The 17,026-nt window shown below is 37.4% G+C and overlaps 1 protein-coding gene across 3 annotated transcripts in view; it reads right to left on the bottom strand.

Moving 5' to 3' along the window:
* Positions 1-17,026, bottom strand: part of PKHD1L1 (PKHD1 like 1) — a 148,637-nt gene that overhangs the window by 67,524 nt on the left and 64,087 nt on the right. For all 3 annotated transcript variants that reach the window (XM_026495557.4, XM_057307885.1, XM_048212537.2), the window contains 11 exons: positions 15,992-16,976; positions 13,565-13,813; positions 12,677-12,826; positions 10,870-11,044; positions 9,729-9,885; positions 9,223-9,379; positions 7,906-7,985; positions 7,314-7,443; positions 6,136-6,265; positions 2,214-2,455; positions 808-944 (listed from right to left, as the gene is read on the bottom strand). In XM_026495557.4, coding sequence (XP_026351342.3) covers positions 808-944; positions 2,214-2,455; positions 6,136-6,265; positions 7,314-7,443; positions 7,906-7,985; positions 9,223-9,379; positions 9,729-9,885; positions 10,870-11,044; positions 12,677-12,826; positions 13,565-13,813; positions 15,992-16,976 — 2,592 coding nt within the window. The remainder of the gene's footprint in view (positions 1-807; positions 945-2,213; positions 2,456-6,135; positions 6,266-7,313; positions 7,444-7,905; positions 7,986-9,222; positions 9,380-9,728; positions 9,886-10,869; positions 11,045-12,676; positions 12,827-13,564; positions 13,814-15,991; positions 16,977-17,026) is intronic.

Genomic DNA, 17,026 nt, shown 5'->3' with positions numbered 1-17,026 from the left:
TAGAGGGAGAGATCGAAACTAGATATACGTCAGGAGTTGAGTAAATAAAGGAGAACAGGTTTGGGCAGTTATTTCAAATAAAGATGGTGAGGAAAGTCCTCTCTTAAGAGAGAACACTTGAAGAGACACCTGACTGAAATGAATGTGAACTATACAAGCATTTGGTAGAGGAGCGTTCCAAGCATCACGAAGGGCAAGTGCAAAGAACCTGAGACGGGAATATGCCTGACATGGCCAATCGCTACAAGGAGGCCCATGAAGTTGGCAGGCCATGAGCCAGGGGAGAATCATAGGAGGTCAAGTCAGAGGCCAGCTGGGGGACAGATCGTGTGGGTCCTATGGGAAGGACTTGGGCTTTTTGATTTTGGTGTGATATGAAGCCATTAAACAGAGTGCAACAAGATCTAATTTACACTTAAAAATTTGTATTTGGCTGTGGAGTGGAGATTCTGTCGGAGAAAGGGTGGACACAGGATGACGAGTTAGGAGAAAATCGTAGTCATCTAGGTTACAGGGGTTGGTGGCTTTGTGTGGGATCGGGTAGCAGTGGTGGAGAGAGAGTGGATGCGGGTCATTGTATTTTGTGCGCAGCGTGGATAGAACTTGATGATGAATTTGATGTGGGGTATTAGAAAAATAGAGAAGCAAAATAGAGAATGGTTAAATGGGTGAAAAATTGGGTGTTTACTTATCTGTCTCCTCTACCAGATTACAAGCAGCATTTGGTAAACAGCTGGAATTCAGTGCGTATTCATTGTATGAATAACCTTTGGCAAACCACTGTGATTTAACAATAATGCCTCTCACCTCTACATATTCTATTCTTCCAGTTACCATGTTAGCACCAGGTATGGGAGCATGAAACATAATGCAGCCTCCAAACTGGTCACTTCCTATTTCTTCTCCAAACTTTCCTTGGAAGCACGTCTGCGTAGCAAATTCACCTTTAAAAAATATTTTTTAAAACAACATAAGGAAAAATCATGGTAAAATCCTCGAATTATAGTAAGATTCCCCCCATTATATCTTTTTATTCATATATATTTTTAATCTCATCCTGGGACATAATTATTTGCATTCACATCATTTCATCCTCTAGATAGTAAGAGAGGTAAGTACCTTGTCTTGTTTATCTTTGCATTTCCTAAAGTACTTATTACAGAATTTTTCAAAGATACTCAATAAATTATTTGAAAGGTTGAATGAATACTGATAAAAGTGTGTTGTCTATCTCTGAAGCTTTGCCCCAAGATTTGGGGATTAAGATAATGCAATCTTATGGTTGTGTAGCACTAAAATATGTATTTTGACAATTCCTGTAACTATAGTAAGGGGGCAGAGCAGGACATATTCTTATTTTAAAGATGAACAAGTTAGGGGGCACCTGGGTGGCTCAGTAGTTAAGCGTCTGCCTTCGGCTCAGGGCGTGATCCCGGCGTTCTGGGATCAAGCCCCACATCAGGCTCCTCCGCTATGAGCCTGCTTCTTCCTCTCCCACTCCCCCTGCCTGTGTTCCCTCTCTCGCTGGCTGTCTCTCTCTGTCACGTGGATAAATAAAATCTTTAAAAAAAAAATAAAGATGATGAAGTTAGGTTTCATGGACTGTAATTGAATGTAGGTTACTTGACACTGAATCCAGGGAGCCTTGGCTCATTTATCCCATTGAAGGAGAGGCTATATTTAAGCTCTGTTTGCTGGTATCTAACTACATATTGGATTATAATGGTATTAGTTATTACATAAAAGTATCTGTCTGTCTGTCTATCTATCTATCTATCTATCTATCTACATACACACACAGGCACACACAGAAGGACTGCGGTAAGTTAAGCATAGCTATGGTATCAATTCTGTCTAATGACACCTGAGTGGAAGAGACACATGTCACTTCAGGACCAAAGTAATTAAGTGCTGTCGCTTGACCCCCCGGCCATCACATGAGTTCTTCTGTGCCAAGGGTCACAGAGGCATCTGTTGAAGTGAAGCCTCCACAGCCCAGATCCTGGAATCATTACAATGAGCATTTTGGGCACGTGCAGCATGAATGAGAAATAAATCCTTCTCATCTTAAATCACTGCCATTGGGGGCTTATTTATGAGTAGAGCATAACGTAGCCTGGCAGTGTTCAACTGGGGGTAATTTCGCTCCCAGGGACCATTTCTGCAATGCCTGGAAACAATTTAAGTTGACAAGCTCTGGCTGCTAAAATTACCAGTGTCAAATCCATCAGGACATGCTGGAATTTTGTTACTCCACTCCACATTATCAGATCCTCTTATTAAAATATTTCTTGTAAGAATTCCGACTTCGGCTCTCGCTTCCAACAGAGTTCCGTCGGGGAGTGGGACCGTGATTCCCAAGTGTGTGTGATTCAGCGGAGTAGTTAGCGTTATCTTCGTGCCATCGGCAGATACAGATGCGATCGTCCTTTTCTCATTCTCGCGTTGACTGTGTCTGTAAAATTTTAACAAAAAACTGTCAAAATTAACCTAAATCAACATAACCTTGTGTTAGTGCATTTGTCTGATGGTCTTTGAACACTTCATCTATAAAATAGGAAATTTTTAAGTGTCATACAATATTCTGAAGAGGAATTTGAAGATGGTCTCTAAGTCTTTCTTTGAGTAACTGAATAAATTTTACAAATGCATTTCAATTAAATAAATATTTTCCAAGTGCTACAGTTGTTCAGAGAACTATACTCATTCCTATAAAGTATTCAAAAGAACTATTTGTTTATAACTTTGAAGATCATACTCAATGGTTCTCAGCTGAGGATGATTATATCCTGCCATGAGACATTTGGCAATGCCCGGGCACATTTTTGGTTGCCACAAATCAGGGGGTGCTACTGGCATCTTGTGGGGAGTGGCCAAGGATTTTATAGAAACATCCTATAATACACAGGGCAGACCCACACAACAGGGACTTGTCAGGTTCAAAGTGTCAACAGCACTGAAGTTGAGAAACCCTTATAGAGGAAGCCGCTGGTGGTTCTGGAGTAGGGAAAAGAAATGACTGAAGTGAAGTGCTGGATGTCTCATTTCTACCACTTCTTCTTTTTTTTTTTTAAGATTGTATTTATTTATTTGACAGAGAGAGACAGAGAGAGAGAGAGAGAGAGAGAGGGAACACAAGCAGGGGGGAGTTGGAGAGGGAGAAGCAGGCTCCCCGCTGAGCAGGGAGCCCTATGCAGGGCTTGATTCCAGGACTCTGGGCAGACGTTTAACAACTGAGCCACCCAGGCTCCCCCCTACACTTCAGTATACCTCCAAGTCCAGCCACAGCCAAAGGACTTACATCAATCCTATAATACTCATTCATGTATTTGGTCGTTCAGCAAACACTCACTGAATGTCTCGCCTGTTTTCTAGGCACAGAGCAAAGGATGCCAAGTAGAAAGTGACTTTCAGGAGACGTGTGTCAGTGCCCAGTGGTATATTATCTACTGAAGCGTGGGCGATGCAGTCAAAACGGAGGTAAGCTCAGGGGAGTTATTTCTGTGTCTTCCTGACATTCCCTTTAACTCTTCTCTCCCTTAACAAATCTTTCTTCTCTTTTAAATACCAGTTCAAATGACAATGTCACATGGGAACTAGGTAAAAAGTCACCTCTCGACTTCAGGAGCCCTTCTTCTGGATTCCCAGCACATTCTGCCTAATGTCCTGTCAGTGCTCACTGTTACCACACTGCGGTCCCCTCACCTCTGCTACTACCAGCCTATCTGCTGCCCTGTCCTTGCCGCTACCTGGCTGCTCCTCAAGGTAAGGCTTCTAGAAAGCAAGTCATTTTGTAGGCTGAGCACTTAGGACACTACCTGGCACCACTCACTAACAGTGTTTGATGGATTCAACAAATTAATGCAGAATGAATTTGTGACAGGGAGAAAATAGAGGAATGGAGCCTGGATAGGAAGGTGATGTCATATTCCAGGTGTGAGGGACAGAGTTGAAATTAAACTGAGAGCAGGGAAAGAGGATGGAAGAGACGTTGCAAGGGCAGAACCCAAAGAACCTGGTGGTGTGCAGGAAATGAAGGATGCTGGTAGTAGAAAGTCACTGGGAAAGTTTTTGTGAAGATCAAAATTATACTACAGGGTTTTAAGGGGGAAAAATGGATAACAAAAATGCAATTAGAAAAATAGGCATAATATTCAGGCAATTTCATAATTTTTTTAAAAAGACAAAATAGGGGTGCCTGGGTGGTGTAGTTGTTAAGTGTCTGACGCTTGGTTTTGGCTCAGGCTGTGATCTCAGGGCTGTGAGATCAAGCCCCAACTTGGGCTCTGCACTCAGCACAGTCTGCTTGTGACTCTCTCCTTCTCCCTCTACCTCTCCTGCCCACTCTCTCTCTCTCCTCCTCTGTAAAAAAAAAAAATAATAAATCTCTAAAAAAATTAAAAAATAAAAAGATAAAATGAAAGTGGCTAGAAAGGATAGGAGAATAAAGGTGTTTCTCATGATAGTGAGTGGATGGAGAAACCCACAAGTCCAAAAGACCCCGGGAAGGAACTGTGCGGAAAGGAAGCCAGGGGGAGTTGAGGATGAAGGGTGCTCGAACTAAGGGTGTATCAATAGCACAAGATCCCATAGGTGGTACAGAAAAGGGGTTTAGGCTGGTCTCTCCCAAATTCTCTTGGATTCAGATGATACAGAGATTTCTTTGAGAAGGTTCTGCAAAGCATCCTTTGTGTTATGTACACCTAAATACACTTTTCATTCCTTTGTAATAATACTTAATTTATTTTTTTTAATATCTATCATTTACATAGCACTTCCTTTGAGCCAGTTTCTCTCTAAGTGCTTACACATACTAACTCATTTAATTCTTACAATAATTCTGAAATAGATACGAAGAGCGTTCCAGTTTTACTGAAGCACAAACAAATGAAATAATACGGCTGCAGGACTCGTAAATGGTATTGCTGGGAGGTGGACCCAGCCTGACTAATTTTAGAAGTAATATTCTCAACCACTGCTTTACAAATTCTCAAATACAACTTATAAACGAAATAGTGAACAGTGAGTTAAATTTAGCGGGAAATTTCTTAATTTTTGTTTCTTAAAACTAAATATCCCTCAGCTAAATTCTCAACTTACCCTCTTATTTCATCTAGAAAAGCTATAAATGAGAACTTTCTATTCTTTTAGTAAGCCCTGTCATTTTGCTGCTTTTTATTTTGCCATTATGTAATTAAAATTTCTTTCAGAGGCAGAAATAAAAGGGCACTTATAAAGCTATGTATATATTTAACTCTCCCTAACATCTGCAGGTCTTTTTTTAACTTGGAAAATGGCAAACTCAAAATGCCATCTTGAATTTTAATTCTAAATTGAGTCACGACCTTAACATAATTTAGCTGTTTCTTATCAGAAATCACTATTTGTTACCTGATAAGCATAACCATATCCAATTTTGCTATTACCCATACTTTGAACAATAAAACAAAAACACAGCTCCTCTTGCTCTCTTTCCCCACCAATATTCTGTGTAGCTATCTTACTTTTGTTCCTTTTATTTCTTGCTTGTTAATACATATAATTAAACAGAAATTAAAGGTCATAAGCTGTTTCAATTGTAAAATGTCAGGCATGGAAAAGGTTATGTTAATCATCACCCATTCTATAATAATTTTCTCTCTGATTCAATCATTACTAACAATCTTACTCCACGGGAACCACTGCCAAGACTGTAAGATATGAAAGAGTTCACTAGCTGCTTTCAACTGTGTTCTCTGGCAACCCCAAATAAAGCAGCTCATTTACATTTTTGCATTCATTAATGTGTTTAGCTAAAGCTCTAAGTCAGAGGTTTCTAAATGACTCTTAACAGCAGAATGTTTTTTCCAGCAAAATCTTATCTGAGAATCTAACCATGAAAAATATTTCATTAGTATACATTTTATAGGTTCAAATTTATACTTTTCCTTATTATAAATTAATCAATGAAAAGAACACACTGGTGTTCAACCCAACATTAACATTTGGCAAATACATACTTGGCTGTTCACATTTCTTTATTAGAGCTTTCAAATTTAAATCAAATAGTTGTGGACTTTCTGAACAACCCTTTTTTACATAGTTTAAAAAATCTCTGTCCTAAATTAAAATGATCACGCCCAGAAGACATCATACCTGTGACCTGTGCTTGCAATTACAATCTTATCTCCTGGTTTCCAAGTTACCGCTTCTTGTAAAATCAAAGTTCTCTCCCCTGCCTTTGCAGTATGAGCCAGACGAGTCCAGATCACAGAAACAGGCAGACCTGGAGCCAACATACACACTGAGTATTTCTGAGGATGCATTTTCTTGCATAGTGAGAGCTTTATGCATTTTAAATTTTTGCCTGGATTGAATAAATTTTGGGAAGTCTCATTTTACCTTAGCATTCGATACCTTTCTCAAAAAAGAAAAAGGAATATTTAGAACGCTTGCTTTATAAAAGTGACAGGTTTATGATAACATGCGTGGGTCTACAAAACTAAAAAACATCTGCCTGCAATGATATACTCCACTTAAAACAATCTTCTTTATAGGAACACAATATAAACATGGTATGATACTATTGCTAAAATGGGCAGGGGCCTCTTATCTTTGCCATTGTTGATCTAACCACTTAAACTGGTAATCTCGAGACAAATGAAATGTGTAAATTTCTGAAGATTATATTAGGATATTTATGTAGCACAATGCAGGACAACAGTTATCATCATAGTAGGGATGTTTATACATTCTAAACTTATAAAAGAAATAGTTTATTGCAATACAGAAGACTTCAATATAAAAAGGATTCACACCATGCTTCCTTTGAATAAGTAATCCTGATACCTCAAACAGGACCGTAATTGCTTTTATTTCCTGACACATTTCCAGAATATAGTTATATAAAAGTACAACTATAAACTTAAAGTCATATTTTAGAAAAAGCCTTTTTAAAAATACAAATAAAAGAAGTTACAATCTTTGCTTCCAGACTTAGTGCTTTCTTATATAGATAACTGAATGCAGAAAACCATCACTACGTACAAAGCGCTAAAACAGGCAAAGGTGTTATGGGAACAGATGGAAAGGAATAAGCAGAAAGGTGTAGAGAAGACCCAGAAGGGCTCCACCAGGAGTGACCTCGGTTGTAGTCGTGGTAGTCTGAGGGGCTGACCTGCCCTGCTAAGGGGAGGGCAGAGATAAAGGGGGATGCATAAAGACAGGAGAAGCCTGGCAAGTTTTCTTTCAGAGAGAATAATCAAGAGAATTATCTCTGGTTTTCTGGCTAGTATCTCCTGGACCAATTCCCTGAGGCCTTTTGGCTGCCCTACCATGCAGATCCAGGATTCCCTCTCGCACGGCCAGAGTTTTGGCGCCGTATACTGGGAGTTCGGGAGATCGCAGGTGTCCATGCAAAGTAATGACTGCCCTGTGTTGAAATGGTGATGCTTCCGTCCCAATCTGCAAGGGGTTTCACAAGCATCATTCAAAAAGTTAAAATTCAATATCCACAATTCTAACCACTCAAAAGTCATTCTTTCTTTTGAGAAACTGATTGTTCAGTTATCCCACAGTTCCTTTCTTATGACAGATAAACCTTAAATTTTCTAGGCAGCCAAGTGCACTATGTCAGATCTTTGGAAAGAATACTGATTGACTTTAGCCACACCTCAGAACAATTTTTTTTTCTGTTCTACTTAAAATTCTGCTCTATGATAATACACTATTATCTTTCCATTAAAAGCACAGGAATACTCTGGGAAACTTTTCACCCAGAAAAAGGATTTCAGACTAATAACAGAGACATACATAAAAAGAAATTTATGAGAGTTTTTTATAATTAACTATCCATTTTACACATGATATTTCACAAAGAAATGGAGAGAGGTTACTGATGATTATATATTAGGTTCTCTCATATACCTGAAGAATGCCTCCGTCTGTAATTAGAATATTTTCTGCCTGCAGTTCAATGTCAGCTTCATCAAATATTAGAGTCCCACCTATAAACCATACAATTTTGAAATACAACACAAGGAAAATTATCATTAAATGCTATTTATTAAATTATACATAAAAAATTAATTTCTTATTCTTATCTGCTATCATTTTGCATGTCACTTAACTTCAGCTCTTTGGCAACATAAAGTATAAAGGCTTCAGAAAAAACCCAGGAGTTGATTAGAAAATTAAATCCCTAGGCAGAAGATTTTTCCTTAATCCTTGTTATTTTCAGTGGGCTTTTAAAGAGTGCAGCTACATGAATTAAAGTTCTATAAACACAGAGCCCCAAAATATAAGTTAAGAACAAAAAAATTAAAACGAAAGAAAAGCACTTTTTGTAGAAATCATTATAATGCTGACATTACCTCTGAACTTTTATCCACTAATCTGCACTAGCAACACCTATAGCCTGATTGGCATTAAAGACTGTGCTAAGATACATTCTGATGAGACTGATGTAAATTTGTGAACATAAAACTTTACTTGTCCCAAGGTCCAATAGCTAATAACGTCAAAAAACTGAAACACTACTGTTATCCCAGAAGTTCAAACAAAAACAAAATATAAAGGTCTTTGAGCAGCTAAAACCATTATGGCAAAATTTATACATGAAAGCCCAAGGCATTTTACCCTTGCCAATCATTACTGCTTTTACGCGCAATTACAAGAGTTCTGCTTATTTAGTCTTCTACAGTAATAACAGAATATCAAGAAGCAGAGAGAAGCCCAAGTACAATGAAAGCATGTTCAAAGGCAAAGGTGAGAATCACAACTGGCATCCAATGGGAGTCAGAGGGTCATTTAGTATAGAATTTAGCAAATCTCTATGATTTTATAACCCCTGGGGCCCACTAACCCAGTCTTTTTCTAAATGGGAAATACTTTTCACTGTTATGATCCACCACAAGCTCACAGGCATATGCGCATACGCATACACACATTATTATTAAAACAAAAGTTTCATAAAACATTTAACTTTAAAAGATGCTTCCCCATAAACATGCAAGACACTCTGATATTTTCTTTTCTATTTCCTTAAAAGATTCTGCTTCCAACACACTAAATAATTGCATACCAGAAACAGATTCTAATGCTCAATTTAAAGAACACAGTACTACACGTTACATTAAAAACCTCATACCACTATGGATATTCACAGTCATGAGTTTTAGTTAAATTTACTTCACAAAAATATGCCATAGACAGAATCTAATAAGCAGACTTTCAGAAATTTACCCTGAATAAGCAACATTTTCAAGATAGGTGTATTTTGATCCAGCAAAATTGTCTGTCCTTTTGTAATAACAACTAGAGACCCTTCCTCTGGGGGAGATTTTCCTCCCCATGAAAAGTTGGAGGACCACGCATCAACATACAGGAAGTCAGAATCATCCTGTAATAAAACATGAGAGACTTTTAAATTGAGAGTTTTTATCAGAATTCCTCATTCAATTTCTCAAAAATGAAGACATCTAAGCCAGTAAACACTTTCATTAGTAATAAAGTATAATCTACTTTAAATGTGATAGTTGCCTGTTGGTTTATTTCCCAATAATAGTGAAGTAGAAAAATCAATTACCAATTGATTCAATCCAGAATAATTCAAAACCTGAAATCATAAAATGTTAGTAATAAGCAACAAAAACATGTAACTTTAAATTTAGTATAGTTACATCTCAGTTATTTTTTGGAGACATTAACATTTCTATTGTGATGATGACTATACTCAACAGAGCTTTTACCAGTCTGGCCATGCCCATGCTTCTGATGCTGACATGCACTGGAGCCCACCCTGAAGAGCTGTGGGCATTTGTCATACAGATGATATATGTCTTGTTGGAATATTCAACATCACATTTGGCTTTGGCTATGGTGATGAGAACATCTTGCATGTTTTCACTGTAAAGAAAAAAGGGGGAAAACAAAACACTGATGTTTTTTCTCAAATTTCTAGGTCACACTATCAAACACTCTTACTGATATGCATTATTGCAAAAATAATGACCTTACTCTATGACCCATCAAAGTGCAGACTGACACTTTTTTCAGTAGTAAGCCTTCAAAATATTTGTTGAGAAAAAAGTAAACAAAAAGATTAAAAAGCCAGGAAGTAAAACTCTACAAATTAGCAGGCATTCCAATGTTGGAGGAAAACTGCCTGGGTTCAATTTATTGAGAGATGCTTTGTTAGTCTCTAAAGAGCTACTTTTGTAAGAGACTTTCAGAGATCCTTTTGTTTATGTGATATTTTCACCACTTTCGAAGACTTTAGAATTCAATATCCATGTAAAAATGCAAGTCCAAGGTCTTGAGAAATTATAGATTTGAGGAATTAAAACTGCCTCCTATGATTTAAATGATCTGGGGTTTTGAAGTCAGCCTTATCCCCTTGAAGAATGATGACAGTGCAGTACATACATTTGAGCCAAATACTGAATATGCTTAGGAAGAAGGAAGCCGACTAGTTACAGTGAAATGGAGGTGATGCATGAAGACATGTTTCATTGACCCAATGAAGCAGATCGTGGTTGCTGACGAGATGGTGAGGGAAGCATAACAAGATGTGATTTATTCTTGGGATCTGACTAGGATTTGGCGCAAGTTATTTAACCTCTCTAATTTCAGTCTCCTAACCATAAAATGGGATAAAAACATCTAAGAGGGTAAGGCAGAAAGTTTCCATGGGGTAAGAAGGTGCTGGACACAGAATAAGTCCCTGATAAATGTTAGCTATTAGTATGACGATGCGCCTCAAGCATGACTTTTGAGCAGATGGGTACACATCACATGACTATATTTAAGCACTGTTCTTGCACATGAGAAAGCAGGAGTGATAGTGTGAGCCCGCACACACGCACTGATGTACGTGTGCGAAGACAGTACCTGAAGCCCGATCCCGTGATTGTAAGTCTGGTGCCCCCTGCGGTACTGCCTCTCTTGGGATATATTTCCGTGATGAGTGGAGTCAGTAACATAGTATACGTAAAAGGAGTCGTGGACTGTGACAAATCCTTCCCATTGACCACACTCACTTCGCAGGCTTGCTCAGGTCCTCTGCCTAGGAGAAGAGGATCGAACTAAGGATAGTTCTGCCCTCAGGCCCTTACTCATTCCCAAAACCCCGGAACATTTTACACAACATCTTCCTTTTCCTGAAATCACTTCCAATATACACAGGCTGTAAGGCTCTCTAGCAATAGCCAAAAACATCACAAAGTTCATGCACATTACTGAAGGGAAAAAACCCTTAGACCATTCCTTGGATCCTCTTGGTGCAGACAATTCTGCAAACCTCCCTGCGTGGGGTGCCAGCCCTAGAGGATCCAACACTGCAAATCAGAGCAGGAAGGAGGAAGAACTGCTAAGGCACGCACATGGGTTGTGCCAAGGAGTGACAGCTGGAAGCAAGATGTGGGACAGGAAAAGCACAGACACGCAGCGCAAAAGTGTACAAAGCAGCAGCAGAGCTGGTGTTAAGACAACCCAATAACCTCGACGAATCTTGACAGCACTGCTGCGTTTCTTTAAAAAACCAGCATATAAACTGATGTTCAAATGATAAGTAAGCTCGTTCACAAAAATGTTATATTTACTTCAATATTCTTTACGAAGTCAGAAAAGGGGGGCACTTGGGTGGCTCAGTCAGTTAAGCATCTGCCTTGGGCTCAGGCCTGATCTTGGGGTCCTGGGACTGAGCCCTGCGTTTGGGCTCCCTGCTCAGTGAGGAGTCTGCTTCTCCCTCTCCTTCTCCTTCTTCCCCTTACCCCTGCTCAGGCTCTCTCTTTCTCTCAAGTGAATAAATGGAATCTTTTTTTTTGAAGTCAGAAAAGAAGTCAAAATGTTTAGAAAAGTTTCATCAGATTTTGTTAAAAAATGCATATAAACCCTGTCTTTATTCACCTAGAGCATTCCTTTTGATTCTTCTTAAATTTCATTAGGTAATTAAAATTTGTTGTATACTTAAAATGTCAGATAGTTAAACTTCACAATAACCCAAGAATTAGGGTTAATAATATCTCCATTTAATAGATGGACAAACTGAAACAGAGGAGTTTAATTACTTAGCTGAGATGACATAGTAAGTGGCAAAATGAGATTTGGGGGCTCCTGAGAGCCTGGGCTCTTAACTGCTAAATAATAAGAGTAATAATAATAACAGCAGCAAGTCACATATCATGTTTCAGATAGCATTCCATCCACTTTACATACATTAACTTACTAAACGTCACAATAATCCTATAAAGTAGGCGAAAGTGATTATTCTCACTTTACAGATGAGGAAACACTGAGGCACAGAGAGGTTGAATAACATGTCCAAAGCTTGGGTTTGAATCTTGGCCATGCATTCGCAGGGTTTATACTCATAACCATTATACCACCCTATCTTAAATGGAAGCTAATTGTTCAATAGGAATTAAAAATGTGTTCTCCATTTGGCATGCTTCATTTATGCGATAAACCGCAACACTGCAATTTATTATAAACAATTCAACCAGCCCAAATGTTATGAATCTTGCAAGACATATAAACCTAGAAAACAAAGATCTGAAGAAATTGTTTAAAATCAAGATAGTCATAAAGGTGATTCGACTGCCCCCAAAACACAAAAATTTGGAATAAGAATTAGACGCTGATTTCTTTAACATTAACCATGTCTCAAACACTGCCATTCTTTGCTCTGACTACTCACCATCATTACGTGGAATTTGACACAGTAGGGTTGTGCAATCAGATTTAAGCCTGTCAACTGCACATTCTGAGCCACACACTAATATAATTGAGGTCTGTGGATTAAAGCCGGTGCCTGTCACAGTCATGGTCTGACCACCACCGAAGCTCCCTAGTGAAGACACACAAGAGGGAAAAACATAGCTAATGAAAAGAAAACCTCCTCTGTGTATTTATTTTAAAACCTGAAGTGGAAGTAAGTTACACCAAATGAAATAATTCTTAGAACTGAAGTTTATATTATATTATATTATATTATATTATATTATATTATATTATATTATACTATCCTATATTAATGCAACCGAATGTCTTTTGATTATAGTCTTCTAACACCTTTACTGAATAAATGTTACATCCCATCATTTATTTAAACTACTTCTAGGGACTAAAATTTTATTTAAGAGAGATGTCAAAAAGAATTTCAGAGTAGTCAAAAGATAAATGTAAAATTACTATTGATTTAGAAGTACGTTGGTTATACTTTAAGGTTTTAACTACTAAAATAATTTTCAAATAGAAAAGATACCTATTTATGTATTCATAATTACAAGTTAGTGATGTCTAAACATGATTTTACAAAAAATTTTCATATATAATCTGGACATTTTAAGTAGGATTAAATTTGAAGTTAATTATATAACACTAAGAGAAATACAGGCCATAAATGAATATGTAGAGATAATTAGTTGAGACACATGCATGCTTATTTGATGCATTAAAAAATATTTTAGTGTGTTATAGGAACTACAAATTTTAAGTGTTTGAAAAATATTTTTTTTTCTAAATAAGGTAAGTGTTTACTGAAACAATACAGACTATTTGTAGGTTCCTGCACATTTATGACTACCTTGGCTTGGATGAATGTTTTGAATAGCAAGTGGGTATTCAAACACAACTGTGGACACAGCAAAGCCTTTTGTCTTATGAAGCATCGTAACAGGAAAAGTGCCACCAGCATGATCTCCAGTGGTGCACTGCAGTGCACTGTCATTGACCATGGTTACATTACACGGAATGTTGTCTATCATCATCGAAATGTCCAAGATATCAATACCAAAATTAGATCCAGTGATCTGAATTTTGGTTCCTGGTGGACCTTTAAAAAAAAAAAAGCAAACAATATATCTAAATTCCAGAACTTATACATGCGTTTAAAGATATACCTAATTACTCCCATAAACAAAATAACATCCAGTATTTCAAAGCTAATATAAATATTAACAAAACACAAAGTCGGGCTATACCATATGTTACAATCTACAGTATAGTCACAATAAGTTATCTCAACATTAATTATTTCCCAGCCCTTCTGTCCATTCCACTGCATTGTTATTCTGCTGCTATTGTTAATGTCAGTTCAGGCTCATGGAGAAGAGGAAGGAAAGGACAGGGAAGATTCAGAATCAGGAAGTATGAATGTCTCAGCACGGGTGGTGGGTTGGAGCGTATTTTAGGGATGGGGCTTACTATTTTTTATTTTTGGTACTTCCCTGATATTGGCAACTCTTTTGAGGATGGATTAGTTTTCTTAATTTAAATATTTTCAATATGTCTACTTGATAAATTATGATAGATAAGTAATCAGATATGAGATAGTATATATAGAAATAAGGAATTAATTTAAAGAATTATAAATGAATGTTGACGTTGATGCCTTGAATAAATGTACATAGAACAAAGTACTGCAATTCTTCTGTTCCCTTCCTTCCTCCTTTTGACAAAAATGCATTGAGGGCATTAAACACAAAGCATTTTTCATAGGTCATCCAGATGAATACCTACATACCTAAATAATAAGTGAAAGGTACAAATCAATGTAACTTGTTACATATACAGAGTCACCAAGTATGTTGATTTTAATTCAAGTAGTAATAATAAAAAGAACCATATAACTGACGACAGTAAAGATCACTGACATTTAAATTGTCATTTTAAAGACCACAGGTATTTATGAGATTTTCGTGTTAGAAATGGTTTTAAGATGGGAGCCAAAAGAAAAAAAATGTTTCTTAGGCCTTAAATTTTAATTTTGTCTAGTATTTTCACCTTTCAAATGGAAGTGTTCTAAGTGTGACCTATTGCCTTGTTTCCTTAGTAAATAAGGAAAGTTCTCACTTGTCTGCAAGTCTTGTATCTTCAAATACATTGTTTGAAAGACACATTCAAAGAAAGAGATGGGACAGAAATGGTTCATGGAAATAAAAACATATGCCAATTTCCAGTTCATCATTTGCAATGATTACAAATGTATGGGGGAAACTATGCCATTGCTATTATCCATGTTTGCTTTCTTAAAAATTTTCTAAATGAGAAAACTTGATATACCAAAGAAAATTTCAATAGCAAACTTCCTGAAGGGAGAGAACACATCTTACCCAAACCTGACCACATTTTCTGGTAATATAAACTAAAGAAAGACTATTTTTAAAAAGCCAGCATTTAATTAGTTCTTTTTTAAGGTTGCCATTCTAAGTTACACTATACAAATGAATTGCTTTAACCTTATGAGGTAGGTACTTGCATGTATAAGGAAACTAATATTTAAAAAGCTTTGTCCAAAGTTGCATCACTGTAAAGTAGAAGAACCAAGATTTGAACCTAGGCATCGAGGCCATGTTTCATCATCAACTATAGCAGCCTCCAGAATTCATTATGTAGATGATACGCATTCCAAGAGCTTAAAGATGATCAGAAACAGCATAGAATAATGACAAAAAATTAAGAAGACATCTCAATCTATTTTTAGCTTAGAAAAATGAGTTATGTTAAATCATTAAGTAAATCTTATTTCTTAAGTTTTTTTCTGAGTGGGCCAATTACATCCTTAAAAAGAACTTGAGTTAATAAGTTAGTATCCAATTGTAGTTTCATGGCAACAAGATATACAGGAAAACTCTCAATGTTTAGTAACCTACTTCTGAATTTGAACAGTTGTTTCCTGTGCCATATCAACAGTAATGACACAAATTAATTTTCAATTTTAATTCATAGATAGCCATCTATTTCTTTCTCATTCTGAAATTTAGGTCAAGTTAATGCGGATTTTGTTTCAAATAGAAGTTGGGATTTGACTAAAAATTTTATCCCAAGAATGTGCAAAAAACAATCACAAAATGGAAAGTACACAGAACTCAAATCCCATGTATTAATTGGGTTAAGTGGATTGTCTAAAAACACATCTTAATAATCATTTATAAACATTATTCCAATTCTACACTAATAAATATTACTGATAATACCATATTGAGAAAACAAAAGGAAAGTACCGCAGTACCTGTATTTGGGACAAGTTCTCGGAGAAGTGGAGTATCTTCCGAGGCATACGTAAATGACAGAGGTGGATAAGCAACTGCGTTGACAAAGATCTTCACACTGACCCTTCCAGCTGTCCCTGCTGGGGTACAGCAGCAGACTTCACTGGAGTTGACAGAAATAATTTCACAAGGTTCATCCCCAACAGTGACTGTGGTGTTGCCTGGGTAGAAGCCATTTCCTGTGATCACCAACGTAGTTCCACCAGCAATGCTTCCAGAAGTTGGTGTGACAGATGCCACTGCAGGGCTGCTAACAGTAAGGTTTCCCAGAGCCAAGCCTTTACTTCCCACCACAACACTAAGAGAATGAAGTCCAGCCGGAAGAGGACTCACAAGAACAGTGATGTTATTTTCATTAACATCTATTGCTTTGAACTGTTGGTTTCCAATGAAAACAGCAATGTCCTCCAAGATAGTGCCAAAGCCTTCTCCTTCAATAAGAACTTTCACAGGTCCTTCGACAGAGTTTGGGAAGATTCTTGTTACAAAAGCAGTGATGCTTTCCAAGTATGAAAAGCTGCAGTCCCCCTGACACTGGGCAGGCACTCCGTGTACCAGAAGATCCACTTTCACAGGCTGTTGGGGAGCAGGAGATGTTTCACACTCAATAGCTGAATAATTTACTGATAGAACTTTACATGGAAAATGACCCATGAAGACTTCTACACCTGCAGAAGAGACTACAAATCCAGAGCCTTTTATGGTCACTCTTGTCATTCCCGTAATTGATCCTGCATGTGGCAACACCATGTCGATGTTTGGCAAAAGTACAAATCGCCTATCAAATTCATTGGACGGCGTACTGATAGCAGTGCCCAGGTTGTAGACCGTTAATGTGACAATTTCCCTGATGCCAACATTCATTGAGTTTTGAGGGTCAATATGACATATAATGGAATTGTCACTACTTTCTTCTACAATACAGGGGTAGCTACCAATTGTAACCTAAAAGTGAAATGAATACAGAGACAAGTCAATACATTAGTGTGGACTTA

This window comes from Ursus arctos, unplaced genomic scaffold (genome assembly GCF_023065955.2).
Source record: "Ursus arctos isolate Adak ecotype North America unplaced genomic scaffold, UrsArc2.0 scaffold_6, whole genome shotgun sequence".
Classification (NCBI taxonomy): domain Eukaryota; kingdom Metazoa; phylum Chordata; class Mammalia; order Carnivora; family Ursidae; genus Ursus; species Ursus arctos.
The sequence above is the reverse complement of the archived record's forward strand: the minus strand, read 5'-3'. Positions and strand labels throughout refer to the sequence as shown.